The sequence below is a fragment of the Canis lupus genome, chromosome 26 (genome assembly GCF_048164855.1).
Source record: "Canis lupus baileyi chromosome 26, mCanLup2.hap1, whole genome shotgun sequence".
Taxonomy (NCBI): domain Eukaryota; kingdom Metazoa; phylum Chordata; class Mammalia; order Carnivora; family Canidae; genus Canis; species Canis lupus.
The window spans coordinates 27,752,596-27,779,644 of NC_132863.1; the positions used below are offsets into that span (position 1 = coordinate 27,752,596).

At 40.1% G+C, this 27,049-nt stretch overlaps 1 protein-coding gene across 8 annotated transcripts in view; it reads right to left on the reverse strand.

Moving 5' to 3' along the window:
• Nucleotides 1-7,530: 7,530 nt before the first annotated feature.
• RBL1 (RB transcriptional corepressor like 1) overlaps nt 7,531-27,049 on the reverse strand; it is a 59,669-nt gene continuing 40,150 nt past the window's right edge. For 4 of the 8 annotated variants that reach the window (XM_072800937.1, XM_072800941.1, XM_072800939.1 and 1 more), the window contains 6 exons: nt 25,242-25,418; nt 23,157-23,228; nt 20,817-20,907; nt 13,616-13,764; nt 11,058-11,222; nt 7,531-9,033 (listed from right to left, as the gene is read on the reverse strand). In XM_072800937.1, coding sequence (XP_072657038.1) covers nt 8,863-9,033; nt 11,058-11,222; nt 13,616-13,764; nt 20,817-20,907; nt 23,157-23,228; nt 25,242-25,418 — 825 coding nt within the window. In that variant the 3' untranslated portion in view covers nt 7,531-8,862. Of the gene's footprint in view, nt 9,034-11,057; nt 11,223-13,615; nt 13,765-15,730; nt 18,692-20,816; nt 20,908-23,156; nt 23,229-23,278; nt 24,152-25,241; nt 25,419-27,049 lie in introns of those variants that run through there. The other 4 variants (XM_072800938.1, XR_012018551.1, XM_072800940.1 and 1 more) reach the window with 4 other exon arrangements.

Genomic DNA, 27,049 nt, shown 5'->3' on the forward strand with positions numbered 1-27,049 from the left:
TATTAGTAGAAGAAAAGGATTGTTCCTGGCAAGGCTGCTTTTTAGGAGAAAGAGGAAAGTGTCTTATGCGGATTACCTTATTTCTCTTTGGGGGCAGAGAGGACACAGGTGGCAGGCTCACTGGTGGAAATTGAAAAATTGAAAATTTCCTGACCAGTTATTTTCTTTTTTAAAAGATTTATTTAGGGCGGCCCGGGTGGCTCAGTGGTTTAGTGCCGCCTTCGGCCCAGGGCGTGATCCTGGAGCCCCGGGATCAAGTCCCACGTCAGGTTCCCTGCATGGAGCCTGCTTCTCCCTCTGCCTGTGTCTCTGCCTCTCTCTCTTTCTGGGTCTCTCATGAATAAATAAATAAAATCTTAAAAAAAAAAAAGATTTATTTATTCAAGAGAGACCCAGAGAGAGGCAGAGACACAGGCAGAAGGAGAAGCAGGCTCCTCGCGGGAGCCTGATGCGGGACTTGATTCTGGATCCCAGGATCCCAGGATCACGACCTGAGCCAAAGGTAAGCTGCCCAACCGCTGAGCCACCCGGACGTCCCTCCTGACCAGTTAAGACTACATTTCTAGGGGAGGTTGAAACTGCAGTTAGATTATGTATTAATTAAGCACTGGTTTGGGAACTCAATCTAAGTAACATCATTTGGGGCCTGTGTTTCCTTTTTCTTTCTTTCTTTCTTTTTTTTTTTTCTTTCTTTCTTTTTTTTAAAACAATCCATAGTACAACAAATTGCTCAGCAATAGAAATTCTTTACACACACAACATGAATGAATCTCAGAAACATTATGCTGACAGAACTCAAATATTAAAGGTTATATACTGTGCACACATACATTTTATATGAAATTCTAGAAAAGGCAAAAGTACAGTGACAAAAAGATCAGAAACTGACTGATGAGAGTGTGTGGTGGGGAGGATGTGGGGAGGGCAGAGATCAGAGAGCACAAGAAGTTGTTTTGAAGTGGTGGAAATGTTCTATATATGGATTATAGTGGTAGTTATACAACTATATACAAGTACTAAAATTCATCAAATTGTATATTGAAAATGGGTACATCTTACTCTATGTAAGTTATACTTCAGTAAAGCTGGAAAAATTCATCATAACATATATAACTTAAGACTTAAACATTTTCCTTCATGTGAAAAATAACTAATAAATTTTTTTTTAAAGATTTTATTTTTAAATAATCTCTACACTCAACATGGGACTGGAACTCACAACCTTCAGATCAATAGTCACTAGCTGGCTCAGTTGGTGGAATGTGCAACTGTTGGTCTTAGGGTTGTGAGTTTGAGCCCCATGTGGGGCATAGAGTTTACTTAAAAATAAAATCTTTTGGGATCCCTGGGTGGCGCAGCAGTTTAGTGCCTGCCTTTGGCCCAGGGCATGATCCTGGAGACCCGAGATCGAATCCCACATCAGGCTCCCGGTGCATGGAGCCTGCTTCTCCCTCTGCCTATGTCTCTGCCTCTCTCTCTCTCTCTCTCTCTGTGTGTGACTATCATAAATTTAAAAAAATAAAATAAAATCTTTTAAGGGATGCCTGGGTGGCTCAGCGGTTGAGTGTCTGCCTTTGGCCTAGGGTGTGATCCTGGAGTCCTGTGATTGAGTCCCACGTCAGGCTCCCTGCATGGAGCCTGCTTCTCTCTCTGCCTATGTCTCTGCCTCTCTCTCTCTGTGTCTCTCATAAATAAATAAATAAAATCTTTAAAAAGAAAAAAATAAAATCTTTAAAAAGACATCTGACTGCCTTTGGCACAGGTCATGATCCTGGTGTCATGGATCCAGTCCAGGGTCAGGGTCTCTGCTCAGCAGGGAGTCTGCTTCTCCCTCTGCCTCTCTCTCTGCCGCACCCCCCCACCCCAGCTTGTGTGCACTCTCTCTCTCAAATAAAATCTTTAAAAAAAAGAAGACTTCTGAGTGGTGGAACTGTAGTGTTTTTGTCTTTTTGCTTTTTTTTTAAATTTTTTATTTTTTTTAAATTTATTTATGATAGTCACAGAGAGAGAGAGAGAGGCAGAGACACAGGCAGAGGGAGAAGCAGGCTCCATGCAGGGAGCCCAATGTGGGATTCGATCCCGGGTCTCCAGGATCGCGCCCTGGGCCAAAGGCAGGCGCCAAACCGCTGCGCCACCCAGGGATCCCTCTTTTTGCTTTTGTTTCATTTATGTATCTTCTAATTTCTGCACAATGTTATTTTCTATAATTATTTCCTGAAGTGATGATGAAGTCAGTAAACAGTGAAGTTCAATTTGGTTTAGTGGCACAGTGTCAGGGAAGTTATTTGAACCCGGAACTCCATACTCTTGGCCTTTATCCTCTTCTGCGGGCCTGAACCTCTTTGGTTAAGAACGGTCTGGGAAGCTTCACAAAACTGTGCACCACAGTATTGAATCTGTATAGTTAATAAATCCTCAACAGTGATTCTTTTTTTTTTTTTTTTTTAAGATTTTATTTACTTATTCATGAGAGACACAGAGAGAGAAAGGCAGAGGCACAGGCAGAGGGAGAAGCAGGCTCCATGCAGGGAGGCCAACATGGGACCCGATCCTGGGTCTCCAGGATCATGCCCCGGGCTGAAAGCAGAAGTGCTTAACTCTGGAGGCACACAGGCATTCCTCTTTTTTTTTTTTTTTTTTTAAGATTCTATTTATTTATTCATGAGAGATACACACACAGAGAGGCAGAGAGACATAGGCAGAGGGAGAATCAGGCTCCATGGAGGAAGCCCAGTGTGGGACTCAATCCCGGGACTCCAGGATCACGCCATGAGTCAAAGGCAGATGCTCATCCACTGAGCCACCCAGGCGTCCCCATTTTCTTAATATATTAAGAGTCTGTCACTGATGCCAAATAACCTCACAGATGTATGAGCTACCCCACCTTGAATCTATTATCATTAATCCTTTCTGGAAAGTCATCCCTGACTGAGACCCCATACATACCGAGTTATGTGACTCTCGGTGGTTCCTCTTCTATCCCCACCACCAGTATCTTAAAGTGTACAGCTCTTCTTAAGTGTTTACTTAATTCAGGGATTGGCACTAGTGACATTTTGGGCTGGATCATTGTTATGGGGAGCTGTCCTGTGCACTGCAGGATGTTTAGTAGCATTCCCATTCTACTCACTACATACTAGGTAGCATGCCTGTCCCCAAATTATGACAACCAAAAATGAAAACAAAAATGCCTCCAGTCATTGCCAAATGTCACTTAAGGTGACAAAATTACTCCAACTTTAAAACTACTAACCTAATTGTCTCTCAGACCAGTCTAACCATCCTCTAATCCATCCTTTGCACAGCTTCCAAATTTCTGAACCTTGCTATTCCAAGTATAGTCCTTGGACTAGCAACATTGACATTAAGGCAGCTTGTTAGAAAAGCAAATTGTTAGGTCCAATCTCAGATTTACTGAATTAGAATCTGAGTTTTAACAGGATTAACAATCCTTGGTGATTCCTATGCTCATTAAATTTGAAAAGCACTGGGCAGCCCGGTGGCTCAGCGGTTTAGCGCCGCCTTCAGCCCAGGGCATGATCTTGGAGACCCGGGATAGAGTTCCACGTTAGGCTCCCTGCATGGAGCCTGCTTCTCCCTCTGCCTGTGTCTCTGCCTCTCTCTCTGTATCTCTCATGAATACATAAATAAAATCTTAAAAAAAATTTTTTGAGAAGCACTACCGGGTCTCTAATTTGCTTGAGGGTAAATATCACTTGGAACAGAGGTAAACAAAATCCCTAGGTCTCTCCCCTGGAGAGATTATTATTCCATGGTCAAGGGCAGGACCTAGGAATCTGTATTGTTAACGTATGTCTCGGGTAATCCTTATCCTTGGGCAAGCTTGGGAACTGCAACTCTGAAATAAACATCAGGGATCCCTGGGTGGCTCAGTGGTTTAGTGCCTGCCTTTGGCCCAGGGCATGATCCTGGGGTCCGGGAATCAAGTCCCGTATCGGGCTTCTTGCGTGGAGCCTGCTTCTCCCTCTGCCTGTGTCTTTGCCTCTCTCTCTCTGACTCTCATGAATAAATAAAATCTTAAAAAAAAACCAAAAACATCAGATTTTGCCATTGTCCACCTAAAATTAAAATCTCTTTGAGGACTCTTCATGGTCTATAGTAGTGATTCTCAACCTTAGGTGCTTTCCTAGCAAGTATTTAGAAATCTTGATGCTAGACTGTTCCCCAAACCCATTAAAAACTCTAGGAGAGGGACCCATCTATTGGAGTTTTTCAAAGCTCCCCAGTTATGGCTAATATCTGGGAATGATCAAGCCTGATCTTAACCTGGACTAGAAAACCCAACTATTAAAAGCCCTGCTTCCTAAGCTTACTTTGTGTTGTATTTTTGCATATGTACACTATACTCCAGCCTCACTAATCCTTCACTGCAAATCCCAAATCTGTGATACACTCATGCCTCTGGGCCTTTCTACAGGCTGTGCTCTCTGAATGGCAAATAGTTATTCATCCCTAAGGACTAAATTACCACTTAGCTTCCCCTTTAGAGTGATTTTAGGGATGCCTGGGTGGCTCAGCAGTTAAGCATCTGACTTTGGCTCAGGTCTGTGATCCTGGAGTCCTGGATGGAGTCCAGCATCAGGCTCCCTGCATGGAGCCTGATCCTCCCTCCGCCTATGTTTCTGCCTTTCTCAATCTCATGAATGAATAAAATCCTAAAAAAAAAAAAAGTGATTTTAGATTTCCCTGACTTGCTCATTCCCTTCTGTATGCTAACATCATTCCTCTTTGAAGCTTTGAGAGAAAGAGTGAGAGAGTGCGCGCACGCCAGAGGGGGATGGAAACTCTCAAGGAGACTCCCCCCTTAGCACGGAGCCCTATGTGGGACTGGATCTCATGACTCCAAGATCATGACCTGAACAGAAATGAAGAATCCGACACTTAACCAAATGAGCTACCCAGGTGCCCCAACACCATCCTTCTGCGTAGAGCTCTATAAGTATTCTACAGTTGATTCTTTTTTTTTTTTTTTTTTTCTACAGTTGATTCTTGAACAACATAGGTTTGGGACTGTGTGGGTCCACGTAAAGCAGATTTTTTTTTGATACAGTACACTAACTGTAAATATATATTCCTTATGATTTTAACATTTTATTTTATTTATTTATTTTTTATTTAAATGTTTTTTTTTTTTTAAGATTTTATTTATTTATTCATGAGAGACACAGAGAGAGAGAGGCAGAGACACAGGCAGAGGGAGAAGCAGGCCCCATGCAGGGAGCCCGACGTGGGACTCGACCCTGGGACTCCAGAATCACACCCTGGGCTGAAGGCGGCACTAAACCCCTAGGCCACCAGTGCTGCCCATGATTTTAACATTTTAAAAAGATTAACTTAATTGTAAGAACGTAGTGTATAATACATATACAAAGTATGTGTTAACTGTTTAGGGTATTGGTAAGGGTTCTAGTCAATAGGAGGCTATTAGTAATTAAGTTTTTGGCGGAGTTAAAAATTATACATGGCTTGACAGCGGGGTGTGAGGTATGTGTGTGGAGATGCTGGTGTCCCTAATCCCTGGTGTTCAAGGAACAACTATAGTAATGGGCTATAATTATCATATCTTGAGGATAGGAACTATGGCTGGTTTATTTTTATAGCCCTAGCACTTAGCTAAGGGCCAGGAGAATATAGTAGGCAGCTAGTAATGTTTTTGACTTAGTAAAAGTACTATAAAAGAAGAAAATAAAAAGAAAAAAAAAACAAGCATATTACCATCTTAAAAAAATCTGATTTAATATAACCTTTTTTTTAAAAAAAAGATTGATTGATTTATTCATGATAGACAGAGAGAGAGGCAGAGACAGAGGCAGAGAGAGAAGCAGCCTCCTCACAGGGACTTGATCCCTGGACCCCAGGATCATGCCCTGTGCCAAAGGCAGATGCTCAAACACTGAGCCACCCAGGCATCCCAAAACCTTTTTTTTTTTTTTTTTAAGAATTTATTTATTTGAGAGAGAGAGAGAGCATATGAGACAGCACACAAGCAGAGGGAAGGGCAGAGGGAGAAGCAGACTCCCTACTGAGCAGGGAGCCTGAGTGGGGCTCAATCCCAGGACGCTGGGATCATAACCTGAGCCGAAGGCAGACACTTAACTGGGCCACCCACGTGTCCCTACATAAAAATCTTAATTAGGAAAGAACTTTATTTTTATTTATTTTTTAAAGATTTTATTTATTTATTCATAGAGACAGAAGCACAGGGAGAAGCAGGCATCATACAGAGAGCCTGATGTGGGACTCAATCCAGGGTCTCCAGGATCATGCCCTAGGCTGCAGGCGGCACTAAACCGCTGCGCCACCGGGGCCGCCCAGGAAAGAACTTTAAGCTGTGAGTCTCATCTGGAGAAATATGCCTGAAAGCACTCCTAAGAGAGAAATAAGTCCTTTCCTTTATTTATTTATTTTTATTATTTATTCCTGAGAATACACAGAGAGGAGACAGAGAGGCAGAGGCACAGGAGGAGGGGGAAGCAGGGCTCCATGCAGGGAGCCTGATGTGGGACTCGATCCAGGGTCTCCAGGGTCACGCCCTGGGATGAAGGCAGGTGCTAAACCGCTGAGCCACCCGGGCTGCCCCCTAAGAGAAATAAGCCCTTTCCTTAATTCAGTATCATAGTTTGCTTCACAAATTCATTCAAAAACCTTGAAGTCATCCTGTGTCTTTAATGTGTCTAAGGCATTTTTTGAATTGAGGTGAAACTCTTCAAATATAAAAAAAAATATTTTTTATTTTAATTTTTTAAAGATTTTATTTATTTATTCATGAAAGACACAGAGAGAGAGAGAGAGAGAGAGAGAGACAGGCAGAGGGAGAGGGAGAGGCAGGCTCCACGCAGGGAGCCTGATGTGAGACTCAATCCTGGGACTCCAGGATCACGCCCCCCGCCAAAGGCAGGCGCTACAACCACCATCTAGATCAAGTTCTTTTTTTTTTTTTTAAAGATTTTTATTTATTTATTCATGATAGTCACACAGAGAGAGACAGAGAGGCAGAGACACAGGCAGAGGGAGAAGCAGGCTCCATGCAGGGAGCCCGACGTGGGATTTGATCCCGGGTCTCCAGGATCGCGCCCCGGGCCAGAGTCAGGCGCCAAACCGCTGCGCCACCCAGGGATCCCTAGATCAAGTTCTAAAATGTTTTCATCAACTCAAAAGAAAACACTATTCAAGCAGTTGGTCATTCCCCATTCTCTTCCTAGCTTTTAAGTTACACTAAGTATTTTAAATATAAGAAGCAGGTATTTGAGGGACGCCTGGATGGCTCAGTGGTTGAGCGTCTGCCTTTAGCTCAGGGCATGATCCAGGAGTGCTGGATAGAGTCTCTCACAACAGGCTCCCTGCATGGAACCTGCTTTTCCCTCTGCCTATGTCTCTGCCTCTCTCTCTGTGTCTCTCACGAATAAATAAATAAAATCTTAAAATAAAAAAAGCAGGTATTTGAGAAGGTATAGGTTCTAGGTGGCTGCACAATTGCTTATAGTAATGCAGAAAAGAGCACAAATACAGTTTCTTTCAATATCTCAAAAACTCTAATGTTTTATTAGCTATTTTATGTACACTGATATCATGTCTTAAAAGCTGAAAAAACATATGCAGAGCTTCTTATATAGTCAATGTATAACTGCTCATGTATGTTTTCCACATTAATAACGAAGATGAAAATGACACAATAGTTAGAGCTACATAAAAATATATACAAGGACTTCAGACAAGTTTGATGTTATTTGGTTTACAACATGTGTAGATACTACACAAAAAAATGAGGATGTAATTTTCAGAAAAGTAAAATGTGACCAAAATCACTTTTCTTAAAATTTAAAAATAAAATTCCTGACAATTACAAATTTACAGCCAAATCTTAGACTAAATCGAATTAGCCAGGGTTAAACATGTTAAACATAAGTTAAACATTTTGTATTAAAAAAAATAAGGTTTGTAGTTTAAAAAACATACATTTCATAGCTTTCTCAAAATTAATTAAGAATGGTTTATCCATGTCCTTCCAGATTCTGGAAACACATTAGAAAAAGTGAATATTGAACAGCTGATTCTTTGGAAAGCTGCACCCAAGTACCCCTTTTATTAGATTGTGACATCAGCTAAGAGTGCTTATGGTTGGAAAGCAAGGAGTTTAGTAATGCATGGGCTGAGGTACAAATCTGCTTATGCTCAAGGAGAAAGGGCATGAGAAGGGAGCTAGACAAGCCAGAATGGTAACAGCACCTGTATGTGAGGTTGCCCAAATGGGTCAGAGACAAGCTAGTGTATCATCCTTTGGCCCAGGTGTTAAGGGAGCCAATCCCTATTCAATATACGTATATTATTTTTTAAGTAATTTCTATGCCCAACACGGGGCTCGAACTCATGACTTTGAGATCAAGAGTCTCACATTCTATCAGCCAGGTGCTCCCCTACTCAGTATTAAATGGAGAACAGAGATATCTCAAAGCATGTTTACCAAAAACAGATGATTTACCTTCATGTTACAAAGCACAGGAGGAAACATGTGATTATTTTCAAAAGTGAGCTAAAAAATTATGAGGTATCTCCTTACTTCATCTTAAAAACTAAGCCAAGAAATAGATATTTAAAAAATTCTATAACTATTAAAATGTTTAAAAGGCACTTGAAATAATTGCTTTCCAATCCAACTCAAAATACACTGTCAACTACATTTTGGAAAATTGTAAAAAAAAAAAAAATAAGCACATAATTTTGGTGCAATTTTTCTTTTAACTCAGTGATACTTTCCATCTACAGGGCTGAAAGTTTTGAAGGACAGAGCCCCAACTTTCTGCCATCTCAAAGTGCTTTTTATCATAGAAACAGGAAGGGCATTCAATGATTTGCTCTTTCACTGACAACATCCTGTAGTCGTTTAAGCAAAACATCATCATTTTCTTGACAGAGGCGTTTGGCAGGTGATTCCGCATCACCATCGATGGTTATTGCTCGCTTCTTGGTTCTTTGTTCACCCTGCCGTATCATATTGTTGATATCTTTCAAACTCTGCAAAAATAGAGGACACATGTGAGTAAAAGGGGAAAAAAGAGGAAACAGCAGCAAAGCACTAAGCTGTTTCTTCCTGCACTTTATCCAAAGCTAAACAGTAGGGTAGAGAATTTATTTTTTTAAGATTTTTATTTATTTGAGAGAGACTGAGCATGTGAGCATGAGTGGGGGAGGAGCTGAGGGAGAAGAGCAGAGGGAAGGGAAAAGCAGGCTCCCGCTGAGCAGGGAGCCCAATGTGGGGCTCGATCCCTGGACTCCAGGATCATGACCTGAGTCGAAGTCAGCCACTTAACTGACTGAGCCACCCCGGTACCCCGAGATTTATTTTTAAAAAATTTTTAAGTAATCTCTACACCCAACATGGAACTTGAACTCACAACTTGAGATTAATAAGAGTTGCATGCTCCACTGACTGAGCCAGCCAGGCAGGCTCCCCAGAGATTATTTTTTTTAATCTAGGCCAACCTAAAAAGGATGATTAGAACACATCTAGTGGCTTTAAAAACTGGATTTGCCCTATTAGGAATGCAACTCTCAAGCCTTACCCTAAAACCTACTGAATCAGATACTCTGGGGACAGGTTCCAGGAATCTATGTTTAATCAAGCCCTTCAGGTGATTCTAAACTCCCTTAAAGTTTGAAATCCTCCTCCTAGAGCAATGCTTTTTAAGCTTTAATGTGCTTATTAATCATCTGTGGATCCTGTTTAAAATGCAGATTCAGAATCAGTAGGGGTGGCTTGAAGCTTGAGATCCTGTTTTTGTTTTTGTTTTTTTTAAAGATTTTATTTATTTATTTGACAGAGAGATAAAGAGCATAAGCAGAGGGAGCAGCAGAGGGAGAGGGAAAAGCAGGTTCCCTGCTTAGCAGGAAGTATGACACAGGGCTTAATCATAGAGCCAAAGGCAGAGGACGAATGAGCCACCTACGCACCCCTGGGTTCCTGCCTTTTTTTTAAACATGCTCCCAGGAGATGTTGATGTTGTTGATCTATAAACTACATTCTGAGAGCAAGGTCTTAGAGAAGTGGTTCCTGAATGCTGTGGATCATAACTGTCAAGTGAACCATCCTGCCAGAGCTTTGGGTTTCAGCAGGTCTATCAGACAGCTGTGTTCAAGAAGCACCCCTGGTGATTCTGATCTATGGTACTGATATCACTGCCTGAGAAGTCAATTGGTCCCATCTTTGATTTCATGCAAGAATCTCTTCTAAAAATCCTTTCAGGAAAACCAACTTCTATGAAGAGGAAATGCAGGTCTGTGAAGTATTGTATTTTAGTCAGGTTGGCTTCTGGAGACATACTAAACATATCTGCTTGATAGCTTTTCAAATGTCTGAAAACAACAATCATGTAACTATGACATCTTCATCACTGCATGGAAGTTAAGATGGGAATAACCACAGAACTGTCTGTATAAATATGAGAAGGCCTCTATTTTCAGACTTTTCGCTATCCCATTCATCAAATGAACTTTTACTTCCAAAGCCTTTCTTTAAAGTTAATATTCCTTGTGTCTGACCAGTTACAACTGCTGCCTTATATGTCCTTTCTCAAGATCATGCTTAAGCAGATCATGCTTAAGACACTGGAGTCTTGCAGTGACTTCTCCAGTATATTGATAGTAATGTATCAAACTATCTCAATTGAACATACTGCTCTTGATCACAGGAAACCTGCCACAGTAACAGTTCATATTTATTGGTAGTAACTTTGCAGGCAAAGAGCAAGATAAAAGATTACTTTTTTTTTTTTTTTTTTAAGATTTTATTTATTTATTCATGAGAGACACAGAGAGAGGCAGAGACACAGGCAGAGGAAGAAGCAGGCTCCATGCAGGGAAGGGAGCCTGACTTGGGACTTGATCCTGGGTCTCCAAGATCATGCCCTGGACTGAAGGCGGTGCTAAACCACTGAGCTACGGGGGCTGCCCAAGATTAAAGATTACTAACTATTAATCTGAAATCCAGTTTTTAACACATGCACATAGGTTGTTTTGGAGTAAGTTTGTGTGCACCTTACCTTAGAAGGGCTGCCATTGAACTTATATAGCAGAGCACTCCTTGGTGTAAGGCCTGACCCATTCTTATGTGGGGAAACATAAATGGAGTGTTGCTGGGAAATGCGGCGTGGTGAGCCTGGTTGTTGCTTAATATGTGGAAAAGGAGAGAGAGGTGGAGCTTCCATCTGAAATAATCAAAAGTAAATTTTTGTAAGTTTAAGTTTCTTTTTGTGAATCCCACCATATTTTTATTCTTTTTTTTATTTTTTATAAGTAGGCTTCATTCCCAACATGGGGCTTGAACTCACAAACCCAAAATCAAGACTTGCATCCTCTACCAAATGAGCCAGCCAAGCACTCTCATAGTTTTATTCTTATTGACATTTCTTAGTTAGGTGTCAGCTATACTATAAGAGTTTATGGCTGAAAAAAGTAAAGACATGGTCAATTACTTCTTTGTTTTTCAACAATTACTAACAAATAAACTAACGTTTATTTCCACGTATCTTTTAGGAACTCCTTTTTTTTTTTTTAATTTTTATTTATTTATGATAGTCACAAGAGAAAGAGAGAGAGAGGCAGAGACACAGGGAGAGGGAGAAGCAGGCTCCATGCACCGGGAGCCCGACGTGGGATTCGATCCCGGGTCTCCAGGATCGCGCCCTGGGCCAAAGGCAGGCGCTAAACCGCTGCGCCACCCAGGGATCCCTCTTTTAGGAACTCCTGAAGAATTCTGAGACACCCAGAAGTGGTAAGTCAGCAGCATAGGAACCTCTTGTCCATGCAAAGAAAGTAGAAGCAAAGTAATCAATGTCCTAACACAATAACAATCTCCCTCTGTCTCTACACACACATACACACACATACACACAGACATACACACCCTATAACCAAAGCAGTAGCAGAGGGGGAAAAAAAAGAGACAGCAATCTATGAACCAGCAGGATAAGTCCAACATGGAACAAATCTGTTACTGAAACGGTTAAGATTTTATTTTATTTTATTTTTTAAAATTTTATTTGTTTATTCATGAGAGACACAGAGAGAGAGAGAGAGGCAGAGACACAGGCCGAGGGAGAAGCAGGCTCCATGCAGGGAGCCCGATGCGGGACTTGATCCTGGGACTCCAGGATCACGCCCCGGGCTGAAGGCCGGTGCTAAACCACTGGGCCACCAGGGCTGCCCTGGTTAAGATTTTATATTGAAATGTGAATGACTTAGAAATAGAATTAGGGGAGCAGGTACTACACTTTTTTTTTTTTTTTTTAAGATTTTATTCATTCATTCATGAGACACACACAGAGAGGCAAAGACATAGGCAGAGGGAGAAGCAGGCTCCTTGAGCCTGATGTGGGACTCGATCCCAAGACCCTGGGATCATAGCCTGAGCAAAGGCAGACACTCAATCACTGAGCCACCCAGGTGACCCTGGAGATGGCTCCTTAATTAATAATTTCGTTCATCATCTTCACTTGAAGCTAATAAACTAATTTTTTTAAAGTAGGCCCCATGCGCAGTGTTGAGTCCAACATGGGACTTGGACTCACAACCCTGAGATCAAGATCTGAGTTGAAATTAGGAGTCAGACACTTAAATGAGCCACCCAGGCACCCCTAATAAAACTAGTTTCAATTGACTAGTGACAGACATACTCATGATAGGGGGAGGTGAAACTGATGGAACTGAATGAACAGTCATAGCCTCTGAGAATAGTCACAGGCCACATTCCTTAAAAGGGACAAAGACAGAAATGTAAAGAGAGATACAAATACACATATATGGCTACTGGCTAGATGCAGTTTCGACTACGTCCCTCTACAACTAATGTCCACTCTCTTGGGAAACAACCTCAGCTTATATGCTGGTAATAGTTTTTTATTTTTTATTTTTATTTTTAAATTTTTATTTATGATAGTCACAGAGAGAGAGAGAGAGAGGCAGAGACACAGGCAGAGGGAGAAAGTTTTTTTGTTTTTTAAAGATTTATTTATTCATGAGAGACACAGAGAGAGGCAGAGACACAGGCAGAGGGAGAAGCAGGCTCCACGCAGGGAGCCCAATGTGGGACTCGATCCTGGGACCCTAGGATTACTCCCTGAGCCCAAGGCAGATGCTCAACTGCTGAGATACCCAGGCGTCCCAACATTGGTAATACTTTTACAGGCATTCTTGTACTTCCAAATCTGCACAAAAATATCTTAGTGTTGCCTCTATTAATGATTCAGGCCTATTTATGTCCTTTTCTCTTTATCTTGAGCAAAATAGTTATCTCGTATATAAATATAACAACAGAAATCAAAAACAAGAGAAAAAAATTACCAGAATTGTTTTCATTTTTCCATATTCTCATCTAGTACTTGCCTGTATGTTAACGTAATTCCCAGCAACATAATCATAGTATGGATAAAATTTCCATGATTTCCTCTGGTCTGTATTGTATCACTGTCTTAATCACTCTTTGATTAATTACTAGCATTTTTTTCCCTCCTATATATCAGTGGAAATGCTTATCTAGTAAACTCACAGTAATCCAACTATGACTACAAATATTCATATAGTAGTAAAATATAGAACGTACCACATGGTCCTGATTTGACAAATCGTATTTCAGTGCAAATGACTTCACTCTTGCTACATATATTGTATTGTAAAATTTGATAAGATCACCTCTTTCCTCTTTCACTGGTCCACTGGAACAGTCAGGTGTTTTTGTAGCATCTTCCAAGTCTGTTAAAAGAATTCAGTGTTAGAACAGATGCACTTTATTTATTTATTTTTTTTGTTGGAGTTCAATTTGCCAACATATAGCATAACACCCAGTGCTCATCCCATCAAGTGCCCCCCTCAGTGCCTGTCACCCAGTCACCCCCACCCCCCGCCCACCTCCCTTTCCACCATCCCTTGTTCGTTTCCCAGAGTTAGGAGTCTCTCATGTTCTGTCTCCCTCTCTGATATTTCCCACTCATTTTTTTCTCCTTTCCCCTTTATTTCCTTTCACTATTTTTTATATTCCCCAAATGAATGAGATCATATGTTTGTCCTTCTCCGATTGATTTATTTCACTCAGCATAATACCCTCCAGTTCAAACAGATGCACTTTAATATGTATATAGATCTGAATTACAACTCTCTCTACAACAAAAAAGTAAACACAAATCTCTATGTAAAGCAATTCATGTTTTTATTTTTTTAAATATTTTATTTATTTATTCATGAAAGACACACACACACACACACACACACAGAGAGAGAGAGGCGCAGAGAGACAGGCAGAGGGAGAAGCAGGCTCCATGTAGGGAGCCCGATGTGGGACTCGATCCCGGGTCTCCAGGATCACGCCCTGGGCTGAAGGCGGTGCTATACTGCTATCCACCCGGGCTGCCCAATTAATGTTTTTAGAAAGGGTTCAGAAATCTATCTAAATTATGTATAAATTAAATTGGAATCTTGAGAAATGCAAGTATGTAAACTTAGGCTACTACTCTTTTTCTATAAATATTACTTCAGCAAGAATGTTTTTACAACCATACCTTTTGAGCTCATGGTCACTGGTTGCCAGAGGGCACCAGCCCTGGGTGAGGGTTTAGCTAAATTGAGCTCCAACGTATGGGTGGCAGTGGCAAATCATGAGCTCTGGGTAACAAAAGGCCTGCAGATAGTCATAATGGCTCTTTGAGAAAGGTGGAAAGACTAAAAGGTAAAGCATATCCTTATAGATGAAGAAAGAAGCAAGATGAATTGCCTGTATTTATTTTTCTGTAATACATGGCAGGTAAGAAGTGTTCTAAGAGCCTTATTTTCCCCAAGCACAACAGGAACCTTGGTGCTCAGTTTATAGTTAGTTTCCTAGGTTATAAAATGATAGCTTATCTTGAGGTGCTTTACTATTTTTTTTTTTTTAATCTTTATTTATTTATGATCGTCACAGAGAGAGAGAGAGAGAGGCAGAGACACAGGCAGAGGGAGAAGCAGGCTCCATGCACCGGGAGCCTGATGTGGGATTCGATCCCGGGTCTCCAGGATCGCGCCCCGGGCCAAAGGCAGGCGCCAAACCGCTGCGCCACCCAGGGATCCCGGTGCTTTACTATTTATTGTGTAACTCTGGGACAGCTTATGATACCATGCAGAAATTTACCCTACTCTTTCTTTGCAAGAGTATTACAAACCATTACAAGACAATTACAAATCATTCTACTTGAACATGTAAGAATCATCTGCTTATGGGAGCTAAGAAAACCACTGAAAATTGAAAATAATTCAGCAAAGGGACACCTGGGTGGCTCAGTCAGTTGAGTGTCCGCCTTTGGCTCAGGTCATGATCTCAGAGTCCTGGGATCAGCAGCTTAGGGCTCCTTGCTAAGCCGGGAGTCTGCCTCCCCTATATCCTCTCCCTCCCTACTTGTGCTCTGTCTCAAATAAATAAAGACTAAAAAAATAAAAATAATTGAGTATATGAAGAAAAGTTTTTTTTTCTTTTTTTTTAAGACTTTATTTATTAATGAGAGACAGAGAGAGAGAGAGAGAGAGAGGGAGGCGCGCAGAGACATAGGCAGAGGGAGAAGCAGGCTTCATGCAGGGAGCCCAGCCTGATGCTGGACTTGATCCTGGGACTCCGGGATCAGGCCCTGAACCAAAAGCAGATGCTGAACTCCTGAGCCACCCAGGATTCCCTGAAGAAAAGTTTTCATTCTCATTTTAGTATATGTGCTGCCGAAGCGAGTAAATTTTTATTCTCAATACACTAGACTGCAAACACTGCAGACATAGATAAAAGCACTACAAAGTACTTTTAAAAAAGCCAAAGAGCCAAAGGCATCTTAGGAAAACTAGAAAACTCAAGCATGGTCCAAGGGCCAAGCAGCCCCATGGAATCAGAAATCGCAGTCACAATTTGGATACCTTTTCCACTCTTGTATTTTTTTAAATTAATTTTTAAAAAGATTTATTTGAGAGACAGAGGACACATGCACGAGCCACAGGAGAGGGAGACAATCTCAAGCAAACCCTCTGCTGAGGAACCCAACATGGGGCTTGATCCTGTAACCTAAGATCACAACCTAAGCTGAAATCAGAAATTAGATGCTTAACTGACCAAGCCACCTGGGCACCCCTTGACTTTTTTTTTTAAGTTTATTTATTTTTAGCAATCTCTATGCCCAGTGTGGGGCTGGAACTCACAACTCTGAGACCAAGACTCACATGCTCTTCTACTGAACCAGTCAGGCAGCCCTTTTGCTATTTTTTAAAATTCAAATTTTATTATTATTATTTTTAAAGTAAGCTCTATGTCCAACATAGGGCTTGAACTCATGACCCCAAGATTAAGAATCACATGCTCTACCAACTAAGCCAGCTAGGTGCCCCTCTTGCTATTTTGAAGGATCTCAATAGCTAGGAAAGGGCTATATGGTCAAATAAGTTCAGGAAATGTTGCATATTATATCCTCCTCTTGGAAATTCAGAATCCATGTTAGAATATTAAAGGCTCTGAGAAGTCTTGCAGCTGGAAAAACCATTTATTTTTAAAGATTTTAAATTTATTTCTTCATTAGAGACACACAGAGAGAGGCAGAGAGACATAGGCAGAGACAGAAGCAGGTCCCCTGTAAGGAACCCAATGTGGGACTCGATCTGGACCCTGGGATTATGCCCTGAGCCAAAGTCAGATGCTCAAACGCTGAGCCACTCAGGCATCTCTAAAATCATTTTTTTTAAAGATTTTATTTATTTATGAGAGACACAGAGAGAGATGCAAGCTCCCTGAAGGGAGTCTGATACAGGACTCGATCCCAGGACCCTAGGATCACGCCCTGAGCCAAAGGCAGATGCTCAATGGCTGAGCCACCCGGGTACCCTTAAATTAAAGTCTTAATTAGGAGATGGAACTTATGAAAGACTGCAAGAGAGATGGGGATCAAAGTTTTGCTTGCCTGCCGCTATAACTGTTAAAAATATGTTTTCTCCAGAGGGTAGAAGGGATCTCTATCTGATATAATTTGAGGTACATGTTTGATAAGTATTTTTAAAAATTTTTAAAAGTTTTAAAATTTATTTAAGTAATCTCCATACTCATCATGGGGCTTGAACTCATGACTGTGAGATCAAGAGTTGCATGTTCTTCTGAGCCAGCTAGGTGACCCTGATAAATAAATAAATAAATAAATAAATAAATAAATAAATAAATTTTAAAAGATTTTTAAAATTTATTTTGCGTGTGAGAGAGAGCCAGTGAGCTCCCCTGTGAGCTGAGGGAGGAGCAGAGAGAAAAAGAATCTCATGTAGACTCTACACCAAGCGTGGAGCTTGGCACAGGGCTCGATCTCACAACCTGAGATCACAACCTGAGCTGAAACCAAGAGTCAGAGGCTCAACCAACTGAGTCACCTGGGTGCCCTGACCCTGATAAATATTTTTTAAATGAATCAGTGAACTATTATGGTCTTATAATTTTCCCTACTGCTCTCATGAATAAGAAGAATGTCTTTTGGATTATCATATAATCACTGTCAATTAAATGTAATTAAAAAGCAATTAAAATGTGATTTTATAACCATATTTACATAAATTATCAGTGAATGAGACAAATCTTTAGGAGAATAGAGTAATTATCTGCAGAGCTCTGGAGAGACATGCTAAATTGTTCAGCCTGGATCTTTGGCTTCAGAATTTTCTAAAGATGTAAAGTGAAAGTAGAATGGAAGAAGGTAATTATCCCAGAGTTGCAGGTGGCCACCAATTACAACCATCATGCATGTGGTTTTATATCCCAGGATAACACATTTCATCTAAGGAAAACGACACTAAGAAAACAGTAGATATTCATTTCTCAGGGAACTGGTTTCAGAGCTTGGGCATACATATCCAAATTATTTGGGAAGCACACAGTGATGAAACCCTCATCCATCACCCCTAAAGGAGCTGCTCAATTGACTGATGATGGTTTCTTTGCACATACTGTTATGAGTCTTCAGATTGAGAAGAGGCATATATTGTGATTCTTAACACTTAAAAATGGAGAAAGAAGTAAAATTATTTTAAGATAAAAATAAGAAAGAAGATCAGAATTTATTTATAAATCAAAGGGTGATATGATGGGCTTGACCAGCACAGCAGCACTTCCCTGGAATAAGCATTTAATATTTGTTTTATATTTCTCCTACCATATCCCCATTCATCCTTTTTTATTGCCAGGAATAACAGTGGGCAATAAATATTTATGACTGGCTTTCTGACTGAGAGAGCATTGCTGTTTAGCTCCAGTTATGCAAAAGCTACTGATCATGAGCCAATTTAAAACTTTAGTTGTTTTATCCACGTCAGTGATATTTTGGCAGTTTGCTGGGATTTCTAAAAGGTATCAATATACTCCCAAAAACAAGTAAAAACATGCTCTATTTATATCTTTATTGTCTGGTGATTGTTAAATGGGTATATAATGTGAAATAAAATCACCTGATTATCAATTTGCATTTACCAATGTTATATATTTCATAGGAAAACAGAATTTTGGGGATCCCTGGGTGGCTTGGCAGTTTGGCGCCTGCCTTTGGCCCAGGGCCTGATCCTGGAGTCCTGGGATCGAGCCCCACGTCGGGCTCCCGGCATGGAGCCTGCTTCTCCCTCCTCCTGTGTCTCTGCTTCTCTCTCTCTATGTCTATCATAAAATAAATAAATAAATATTAAAAAAAAAAAGAAAACAGAATTTTTGTCTCATGAGAGAATCTACTTTTCAGGTTTTTTTTTTTTTTTTTTTTTTAATGTATGACCTAGTCTTCAACATTTCAAGTATTTTATTTTTCAATTTTATTTTTTAAGATTTTATTTGTTTGACAGAGACAGCACATGTAGGGAAAGTAGCAGGCAGAGGCAGAAGCAGTCTCCCTTCTGAGCAGAGAGCCTGATGTGGGGGCTCAATCCCAGGACCCTGGGATCATGAACTGAGCTGAATGCACAGGCCTGACTGAGCCACCCAGGCACCCCTGAAAGTTTTATTTAACTAATCTCTACACCCAACATGGAGCTCAAACTTACAACCTTAAGAGTCACACATTCCTCCAACTGAGCCAGCGAGGCACCCCTAAAGTATTTATTTATTTTTGAGAGAGGTAGAGAGAGAGAGAGAGAGAGAAAGGTGGGGAGGGGCAGAGGGAGAGAAAATCTTTAGCAGGTTCCATACTCAGTGTGGAGCCTGAGGTAGGGCTCAATCTCAGAATCCCGAGATCATGACGTGAGCTGAAATCAAGAGTTGGATGTTTAACTGCTTAACTGACTGGGCCACTTTGGTGCCCCCTACAAAGTACTTTTTTTTTTTTTTTAACAAAGTACTTTTATTTTTTTTTAAAAGATTATTTATTTATTCATAGAGACAGAGAGAGAGAGAGAGAGAGACACAGGCAGAGGGAGAAGCAGGCTCCATGCAGAGAGCCTGACGTGGGACTTGATCCAGGGTCTCCAAGATCATGCCCTGGGCTGCAGGCGGCGCTAAACCGCTGCGCCACTGGGGCTGCCCTACAAAGTACTTTTAAAAAAAGAATATGGGGCAGCCCTGGTGGCTCAGCGGTTTAGCGCCACCTTCAGCCCAGGGCGTGATCCTGAGGACCGGGTGTCGAGTCCCATGTCGGGCTCCTGCATGGAGCCTGCTTCTGTCTCTGTGTCTCATGAGTAAATACATAAATTCTTAAAAAAAAAAAAAAAAAAAGGCCTTAGAGAAATTAGCTTCTGAAGAAAAAAAAAAAGAAAAAAGACATTTAAAATGAAATACTAATAAGATACAATAAATTTTATATTGCTTAAAAAATAATAAATAATAGCTGTTACTAAGGCCTTACTTTAAACAGATCTGTGTTAAACAGCACACACATATCATTCTTTGTAATCCTTAAAACAAGGCACTGAGGAAGAAGTATTGTAGTTTTCAACATGCTGATATAATACACTGGTGTATTACATTTGTGTTACTTAGATTAACCTATAATCTGGGTCTCTTAAATTTTCTTTCTCTCTTGGTTTAAGATTTTATTTATCAGAGAGAGCGAGCGCAAACTATGTAGGGGAGGGGCAAAAAGGGAGGGGGAGGATAAGCAGACTCCACACTAATCAAGGAGCCCCATGTGGGCTCAACCCCACAACTCCAAGACCCTGACATCATGACCTGAGCCTAAATCAAGAATTGGCCACTCAATCAACTGAACCACGTAGGAGCCCCTGACATTTTCTAATCAATAATACCAGTCTGCGTAGTCCATTAACATAATAATGAAGAATGCATAGTCCATGAGTAAATCACTGTTTTAATCAGGAAGCTCATTCCCAATAGATGGCTACTATAAGGGTTTCTGTTAGGCATATCTCAATCAAAGGCCAATGCTCTGCTAATTAACATAGTCAATATCAGAAATGAGTTTTTATTGATGAAAATCATTTATTATAAATGCCTAATGCTTAAAATAGGCACATGTTGGGGAAATTAGGAGTATTTACCTATTTATTTAAAAGTTCTGGGAAGCCTTTTATGTGTTTTACTAACATATGTAACTTAAATGTGGAATAGCTTCTAAAACACAACAGGTGAACACGTTAATGGTTTCAATTTATACCATCTCTGGGGAGGGAAGCACCTGACCCATATTTATCTCAAACTTGTTTTTTCCCTAATGCATTCACATATGCATTACCCATCCCACCTACATCATTGCCTCCATGTTGTCTGACACCCACTGTGTTATGTACAATGTAATCAAAGTTATGCTATATATAGATTATTAAATTGGGCAACTTACCACAATCTGTCATTTCAAAATCACCATTTATGTTTTTATTGTATGCCACAACTTCTCTTGGAATACTTTTCAATAGTACACTTCTATAGACCTATAGGTCAGAGTAGAAAAAAAGGACTGCTATGTCAGAGAGGCACAAGTTAAGCAAAACCAAAATAAGAACAAAATAGGTTACCAGTGAAAGGGTATTTGTCTGTATGGGTGATAATCAAGGGCAAGGGGTTGTTAGCCTGGCAAATGCAGATTACGGCAAACATCTTAGTAGATGGCATATGGAAGCAGAGCCTATCACCTAAACCATACCATTGTAGGAGTTTACAAAACAGAAGACTTGAGGTAGCAGATAGCAACTAAACAGTAATGAGCAGGTTTTGTCAAATAAAAGCAACTTCAAATATCTGAGCTTATTATTCTTCCTTTTTTAATTCCTTACATGAGAATTATTTGATCTCATGAAGGCTTGTTTTCCTGCTCCCATCTCACTTCCACCTCCTTTCAGGTGGCACAGGAAAATCTGTTTCCCTTCTTTGCCCTAAATTCTTTCCTACCTCCAATATAGCTGAAAAGCATGACTGATTCCCTGTCATCCTATGAGTATTGGTGTTGAGAGGATTTTTAGGAAGCTCTGGGTTGGTCCATTTTAGACCACACTAACTTCACCTTAATGATCTTTGGGGATAATCTGGACCTCTCTAGGCTCTGTTCCTGAGGGATTTTTCTGAAGGGTCCAGAAACTCTTAGCCTGTCATAGGATATAACAAATGCCTGTACTTGGCTCTTCTAATGTCTGTATTACTATCACTGTGTTTTGAAGCTTAGATAAGGAAGTAAAATTATATGTAGGGCTCTCTTAGAAGGGGGTGTGACTACCAGTACTTGAACATGGGATATCTGAGCAGTTATCTGTTCCTGAGATGGCAGATCACAAAGGTCAAAAAGGAGGCTATTATGCTCCCTAGAGCACAGCAACCAGGCTCTTTAGTGGTCAAAGCTTTAAGGTAGCTTAATCTTGTGTTCTTCAGCTACAGTAATAGTAATATTATGGAGGCAACAGTCATTTTTTTTTTTTTTTAATATTTTTTTTCAATTTTTATTTATTTATGATAGTCACAGAGAGAAAGAGAGGCAGAGACACAGGCCGAGGGAGAAGCAGGCTCCATGCACCGGGAGCCCGATGTGGGATTCGATCCCGGGTCTCCAGGATCACGCCCTGGGCCAAAGGCAGGCGCCAAACCGCTGCGCCACCCAGGGATCCCGGCAACAGTCATTAAATACTTACTATGTGCCAGGCCATCACTAGGTTAATATTTTATATTTCCATAGCTGAAAAGTTGTATAGGATTGTAGGATTCTCACCATCACTACTATAAAACAACATTATCAAAAATGCTTGATATCTATTTAAAGATGCAAACATTAAGATTCTTAATAGAAAATAGATGGCAGGGCAGCCCGGGTGGCTCAGCGTCTAGTGCCTGCCTTTACCCCAGGGCGTGATCCTGGAGACCCAGGATCGAGCCCCGTGTCGGGTTTCCTGCGTGGGTGGGGCCTGCTTGTCCCTCTGCCTGTGTCTCTACCTCTCTCTCTCTCTCTCTCTCTCTGTGTCTCTCATGAGCAAATAAATAAAATATTAAAAAAAAAAAAGAAAATAGATGGCAAAAGAAGCTTGACTTAAGTTAATAAATCCTCAAATTTCACTGGATTCAAATATCATTAGAGAATCAAGTCTCATACAGTTAAAGAATATTATTATCATACATATTTTTCATTTGATTTTTTTATAAAGTAGGCTCCATGCCCTATGGTGGGGTTTGAACTCATGACCCTGTGACTCACGTGCTCTACTGATTGAACTAGCCAGGTGCCCCATATTTTTTGTGACAGATGTCCCCATTCAACAAATGAACAAATGAAATAGGAGAATATGTTAACAAGTATATGCAAATATATGGATGAGTGAGAAGCAGCCAACTTCCTGGCTTTTCTGAAACTGTCTTTAAAGTTTAATAGTATGCATTAAACCAAAAACTCTAGGGAGATCCCTGGGTGGCTCAGCGGTTTAGCACCTGCCTTTGGCCCAGGGTGTGATCCTGGAGTCCTGGGATTGAGTCCCACATCGGGCTCCCTGCGTGGAGCCTGCTCCTCCCTCTGCCTGTGTCTCTACCTCTCTCTCTCTCTGTGTGTCTCACATGAGTAAATGAATAAAATCTTAAAAACAAACAAACAAAAACCCTCTAAAGTAGAGTAAAACTGTAAAAGAAATTTACCTTCTATATGACTTGTCAACAGAGAAACAGTACAAACCTATTTTTGGACAGGAGGAAAAATAATGCAACTCACATGACTATTAGCCTGGGGCTGATTCCTGTAACTTTTCATTATTTCTTGAAAAGTTCTTTCTTCTTTTGTTACCTAAGGAAAATAAAAACTGTATTTATCAATTACTCTTAAAAGAAAAAGGCTCTGAACAAAACTTCAATTATAAGTTGTCATTGAGAGCAGTCTTGCAGAAAGCCATTAACCCCAGGCCAGTCCATGACTAAAAACCATTACCATTTATGATATTTACTACCTTTAAAGTTCAGGCTTTGTGGCCTCTGGGAACTCAGCTAATAGTTTCATTAATCAAAAGCACTGATATTGCTATGGTATAACTCTACTGAAAATGTATTTTTTTATAAAAAGAATGATACAAGAAAACTCAGATCTGTGCATCCCCTGCAGTCTCTGATTTTATTAGCTTTTGAAGTACTTATTTAAAAGTAAATTAACCACATACTAAAGGACAGAAAATTTCTTGTGATTCACAAGAAAATTGAGCAGTTACTATACAATGAAACTTTTATTTATTTTATTTATTTTTAAAGATTTTATTTATTTATTCATGAGAGAGAGAGAGACAGAGAGAGAGAGAGAAACAGACAGAGACACAGGCAGAAGGAGAAGCAGGCTCTATTCAGGGAGCCCGACATGGGACTCAATCCCCAGTCTCCAGGATCACGCCCTGGACTGAAGGCAGCACTAAACCGCTGAGCCACCGGGCTGCCCACGATGAAGCTTTTAATATTTTAGGACAGATTATAGGGTTTCTTTCTTTCTTTCTTTCTTTCTTTTTTTTTGATTATAGGGTTTCTAATGCTTAGCCAGAAAATTTACAGTGGTGGCCAAAAGGAAGAAAATGGATTTTCATCTATAAAGGTATCTTTTCTGGCTTATTTATTATAAAGTTTACTTAATTTACTCCTTCCGTCTACTTCAATCAAAGTCCATTACCACTAAACCTTTTCTCTATAATGATGAGCTAGAAATGGCAAAGCCTGAACTCTGATAGTTCTCTGGAAAACACAAATGATTAGTTAATAACATTTATTAGTATTTATTTTGTACAGAGATTTAAAAAAAGCCCTGTGAGAGGATAATCAAAAATAAGTCTAAAAACATGTTCTCTGTCTCAAAAAGCTTAAAATTTAGATAACTATGTACACTTACTAGGACTGCCAGTGTGGTCATATGGTTCAGACCAAAGTTATAGGTGATTGTCTCAGATATATCAGAATTTTAAAAAACAAGTAAGATATTATTTTATGATAAAAACATACAATGTTGTAGCAACTACAAAATAAAATGCTCTTGTAAGGTGGTGCAACAAATCACTAGAGAGCAATGTTATACAAGCTATTTTATGAATTATGAATTCATTAAATTATGAAATAGGAAATCCTAGGTTGCCATTTATTAATTGTATAACTTTGACAAGTTACTTGCAGCTCTGGGCCTTAGTTATCAGCCTACAACATAATGATCATTTTACTGTGAAGTATCAGATGAGAGGTGTCACAGGGATGGGGGTGGCAATGGTGCCGTTCACATTAATAATATGGAGAGCCATATACTACAAATGGTCTCTAAGATCTATTCCAATTTCTTTACAACCAATGTAGTCTTATGATATGGGAAAGCTAAAGAAATGGAGTCTAGAGAATAGATACAGTAGCTGGAATTTAACTTAATTAACAGTGGTGGGCAGTGCTGGCAAACAGCATTTTTTTTTAAAGGTTTTGTTTATTAAAAAAAAAAGATTTTGTTTATTCATGAGACACACACACACACACACACACACACACACACACACACAGAAGCAGAGACACAGGCAGAGGGAGAAGCAGGCTCCATGCAGGAAGTCTGACATGGGACTCCATCCTGGGTCTCCAGGATCAGGCCCTGGGCTGAAGGTGGCGCTAAACCACTAAGCCACCTGAGCTGCCCAGCAAATAGCATTTAAGGCAAACTAGTAAGTGCAACAGATTTTTCTCTTCACTTCGTGCTTCAAATAAAAGCAACTTCAAATATCTGAGCTTTTTCTTCCTGTGAAGAATAAAAGAATGGGAAACTAGGACCAAGAGCTTCCCCTAGTTTATATATTACCTTTGCCATGATGTAAAAGGCACAAAGGAGCAGCTGATCCAAATGTCTGTCTTTCATAAGATCAGGGCAGTGAACTAAAGTAAATTCAAAACATGTCCATATCTTCCTTCGTAACTCATTTGAAACATCCAGTTTTAAACATAAATCACGTAAGCGGACACTTGCCAAATGATAGACCTAAGATGGAAGGTAGTACATTAAGACAAAAACAAAACAAAAAACAACAACAAAAAAAACAAGTAATTTCTCTAATTTACCTCTTACCATGAACATGGGATTTGGGCCAAGACTGACAAACACCTAGGCTGTTGATAAATATTATGTAAAATTACATAAAATTTCTGTCCTACAGCAGGAGACCACAGATTGAAGCAAAATTCTCTTTAGAAAACCATCTTAAAGAGGTACCTAGGTGGCTAAGTTGGTTGAGCATCTGCCTTGGGCTCAGGTCATGATCTAGATTCCAAGGATTCAGCCCCGTGTTGGGCTCCCTGTTTAGTGGTGAATCTGCTCCTCCCTCTACTCCTCCCCCCTGCCCGTGATCTCTGTCATATGCTCTAATAAACAAATAAGTAAATAAATATCTTAAAAAATTATTTTGAAAAAGATGTCCTCTGTGCTGTCACCTATGTAAATAAAGAAACACTAACTGCAGGATTTACTTGCATCATAACCATTATGAATACATAATTTTTCAAGTGTTCAGAAATTCCCACCATTTTTTTTGTTCAGATAAAACTGCCACAAAGTCTAAAATGTCAGATAGTAGGGGTGCCTGGCTGACTGAGTTGGTGGAGCATACAATTCTTGATCTCGGGGTTGTGGGTTCAAGCTCCAGGTTGCATGTAGAGATTACTTAAAAATAAAATCTCAAAAAGAAAAGTCATATAATAAAGAGCTAAAATGTTTGACTTCAAGAATAAGTCAGAAAGCTAAACAATTTAAAAGGCTTCCCCTGGGATCCCTGGTTGGCGCAGCGGTTTGGCGCCTGCCTTTGGCCCAGGGCACGATCCTGGAAACCCGGGACCGAATCCCATGTTGGGCTCCCGGTGCATGGAGCCTGCTTCTCCCTCTGCCTATGTCTCTGCCTCTCTCTCTCTCTCTCTCTCTATCATAAATAAAAATAAATAAATAAATAAAAATAAAAAAAATAAATAAAAGGCTTCCCCTATGTTCTACATTGTTTCCACAAGCACATAAATGGAATATTAAATTCAGTTCAATGCCTTGAAGCCTTTCATTTTTGTAATTTTTTTATTTTTAAAATTATTTACTATTATTTTAAAAATATTTAATTTATTTATTTATTCATGAGAGACACACACAGAGAGAGAGGCAGAGACATAGGCAGAGGGAGAGGCAGGCTCCATGCAGAAAGCCTGATGTGGGACTCGATCCTGGGACTATAGGATCACGCCCTGAACCAAAGGCAGATGCTCAACTGCTGAGCCACCCAGGTGTCCCTCATTTTTATAATCTTTGTATGAACTGATAGTAATGCAAATATACCAGAAGGTCCATACAAGAGTCTAAAATGGTTTCCAGTCATCCAAGAAGCATTATGTTTTACTGTTTTAAGCCTTTAAATTTAAATGTTCAGGGAAAAATAATGAAAAAGAGTCAAATATCCCTTATATAAAAGTATCTTTGGCAGGAAAATAATCCACAAATTAGAGTTTAAAAACAAATGTAACCTATCCAACACACTAATCTGAAAAAAAGAGAGGTGGTTGACTCCAAAGCCACAAGTGATTCATTTTTTTTTTCACAAGTGATTCATTTTATAGCAAACTAATTTTCTGCATCCT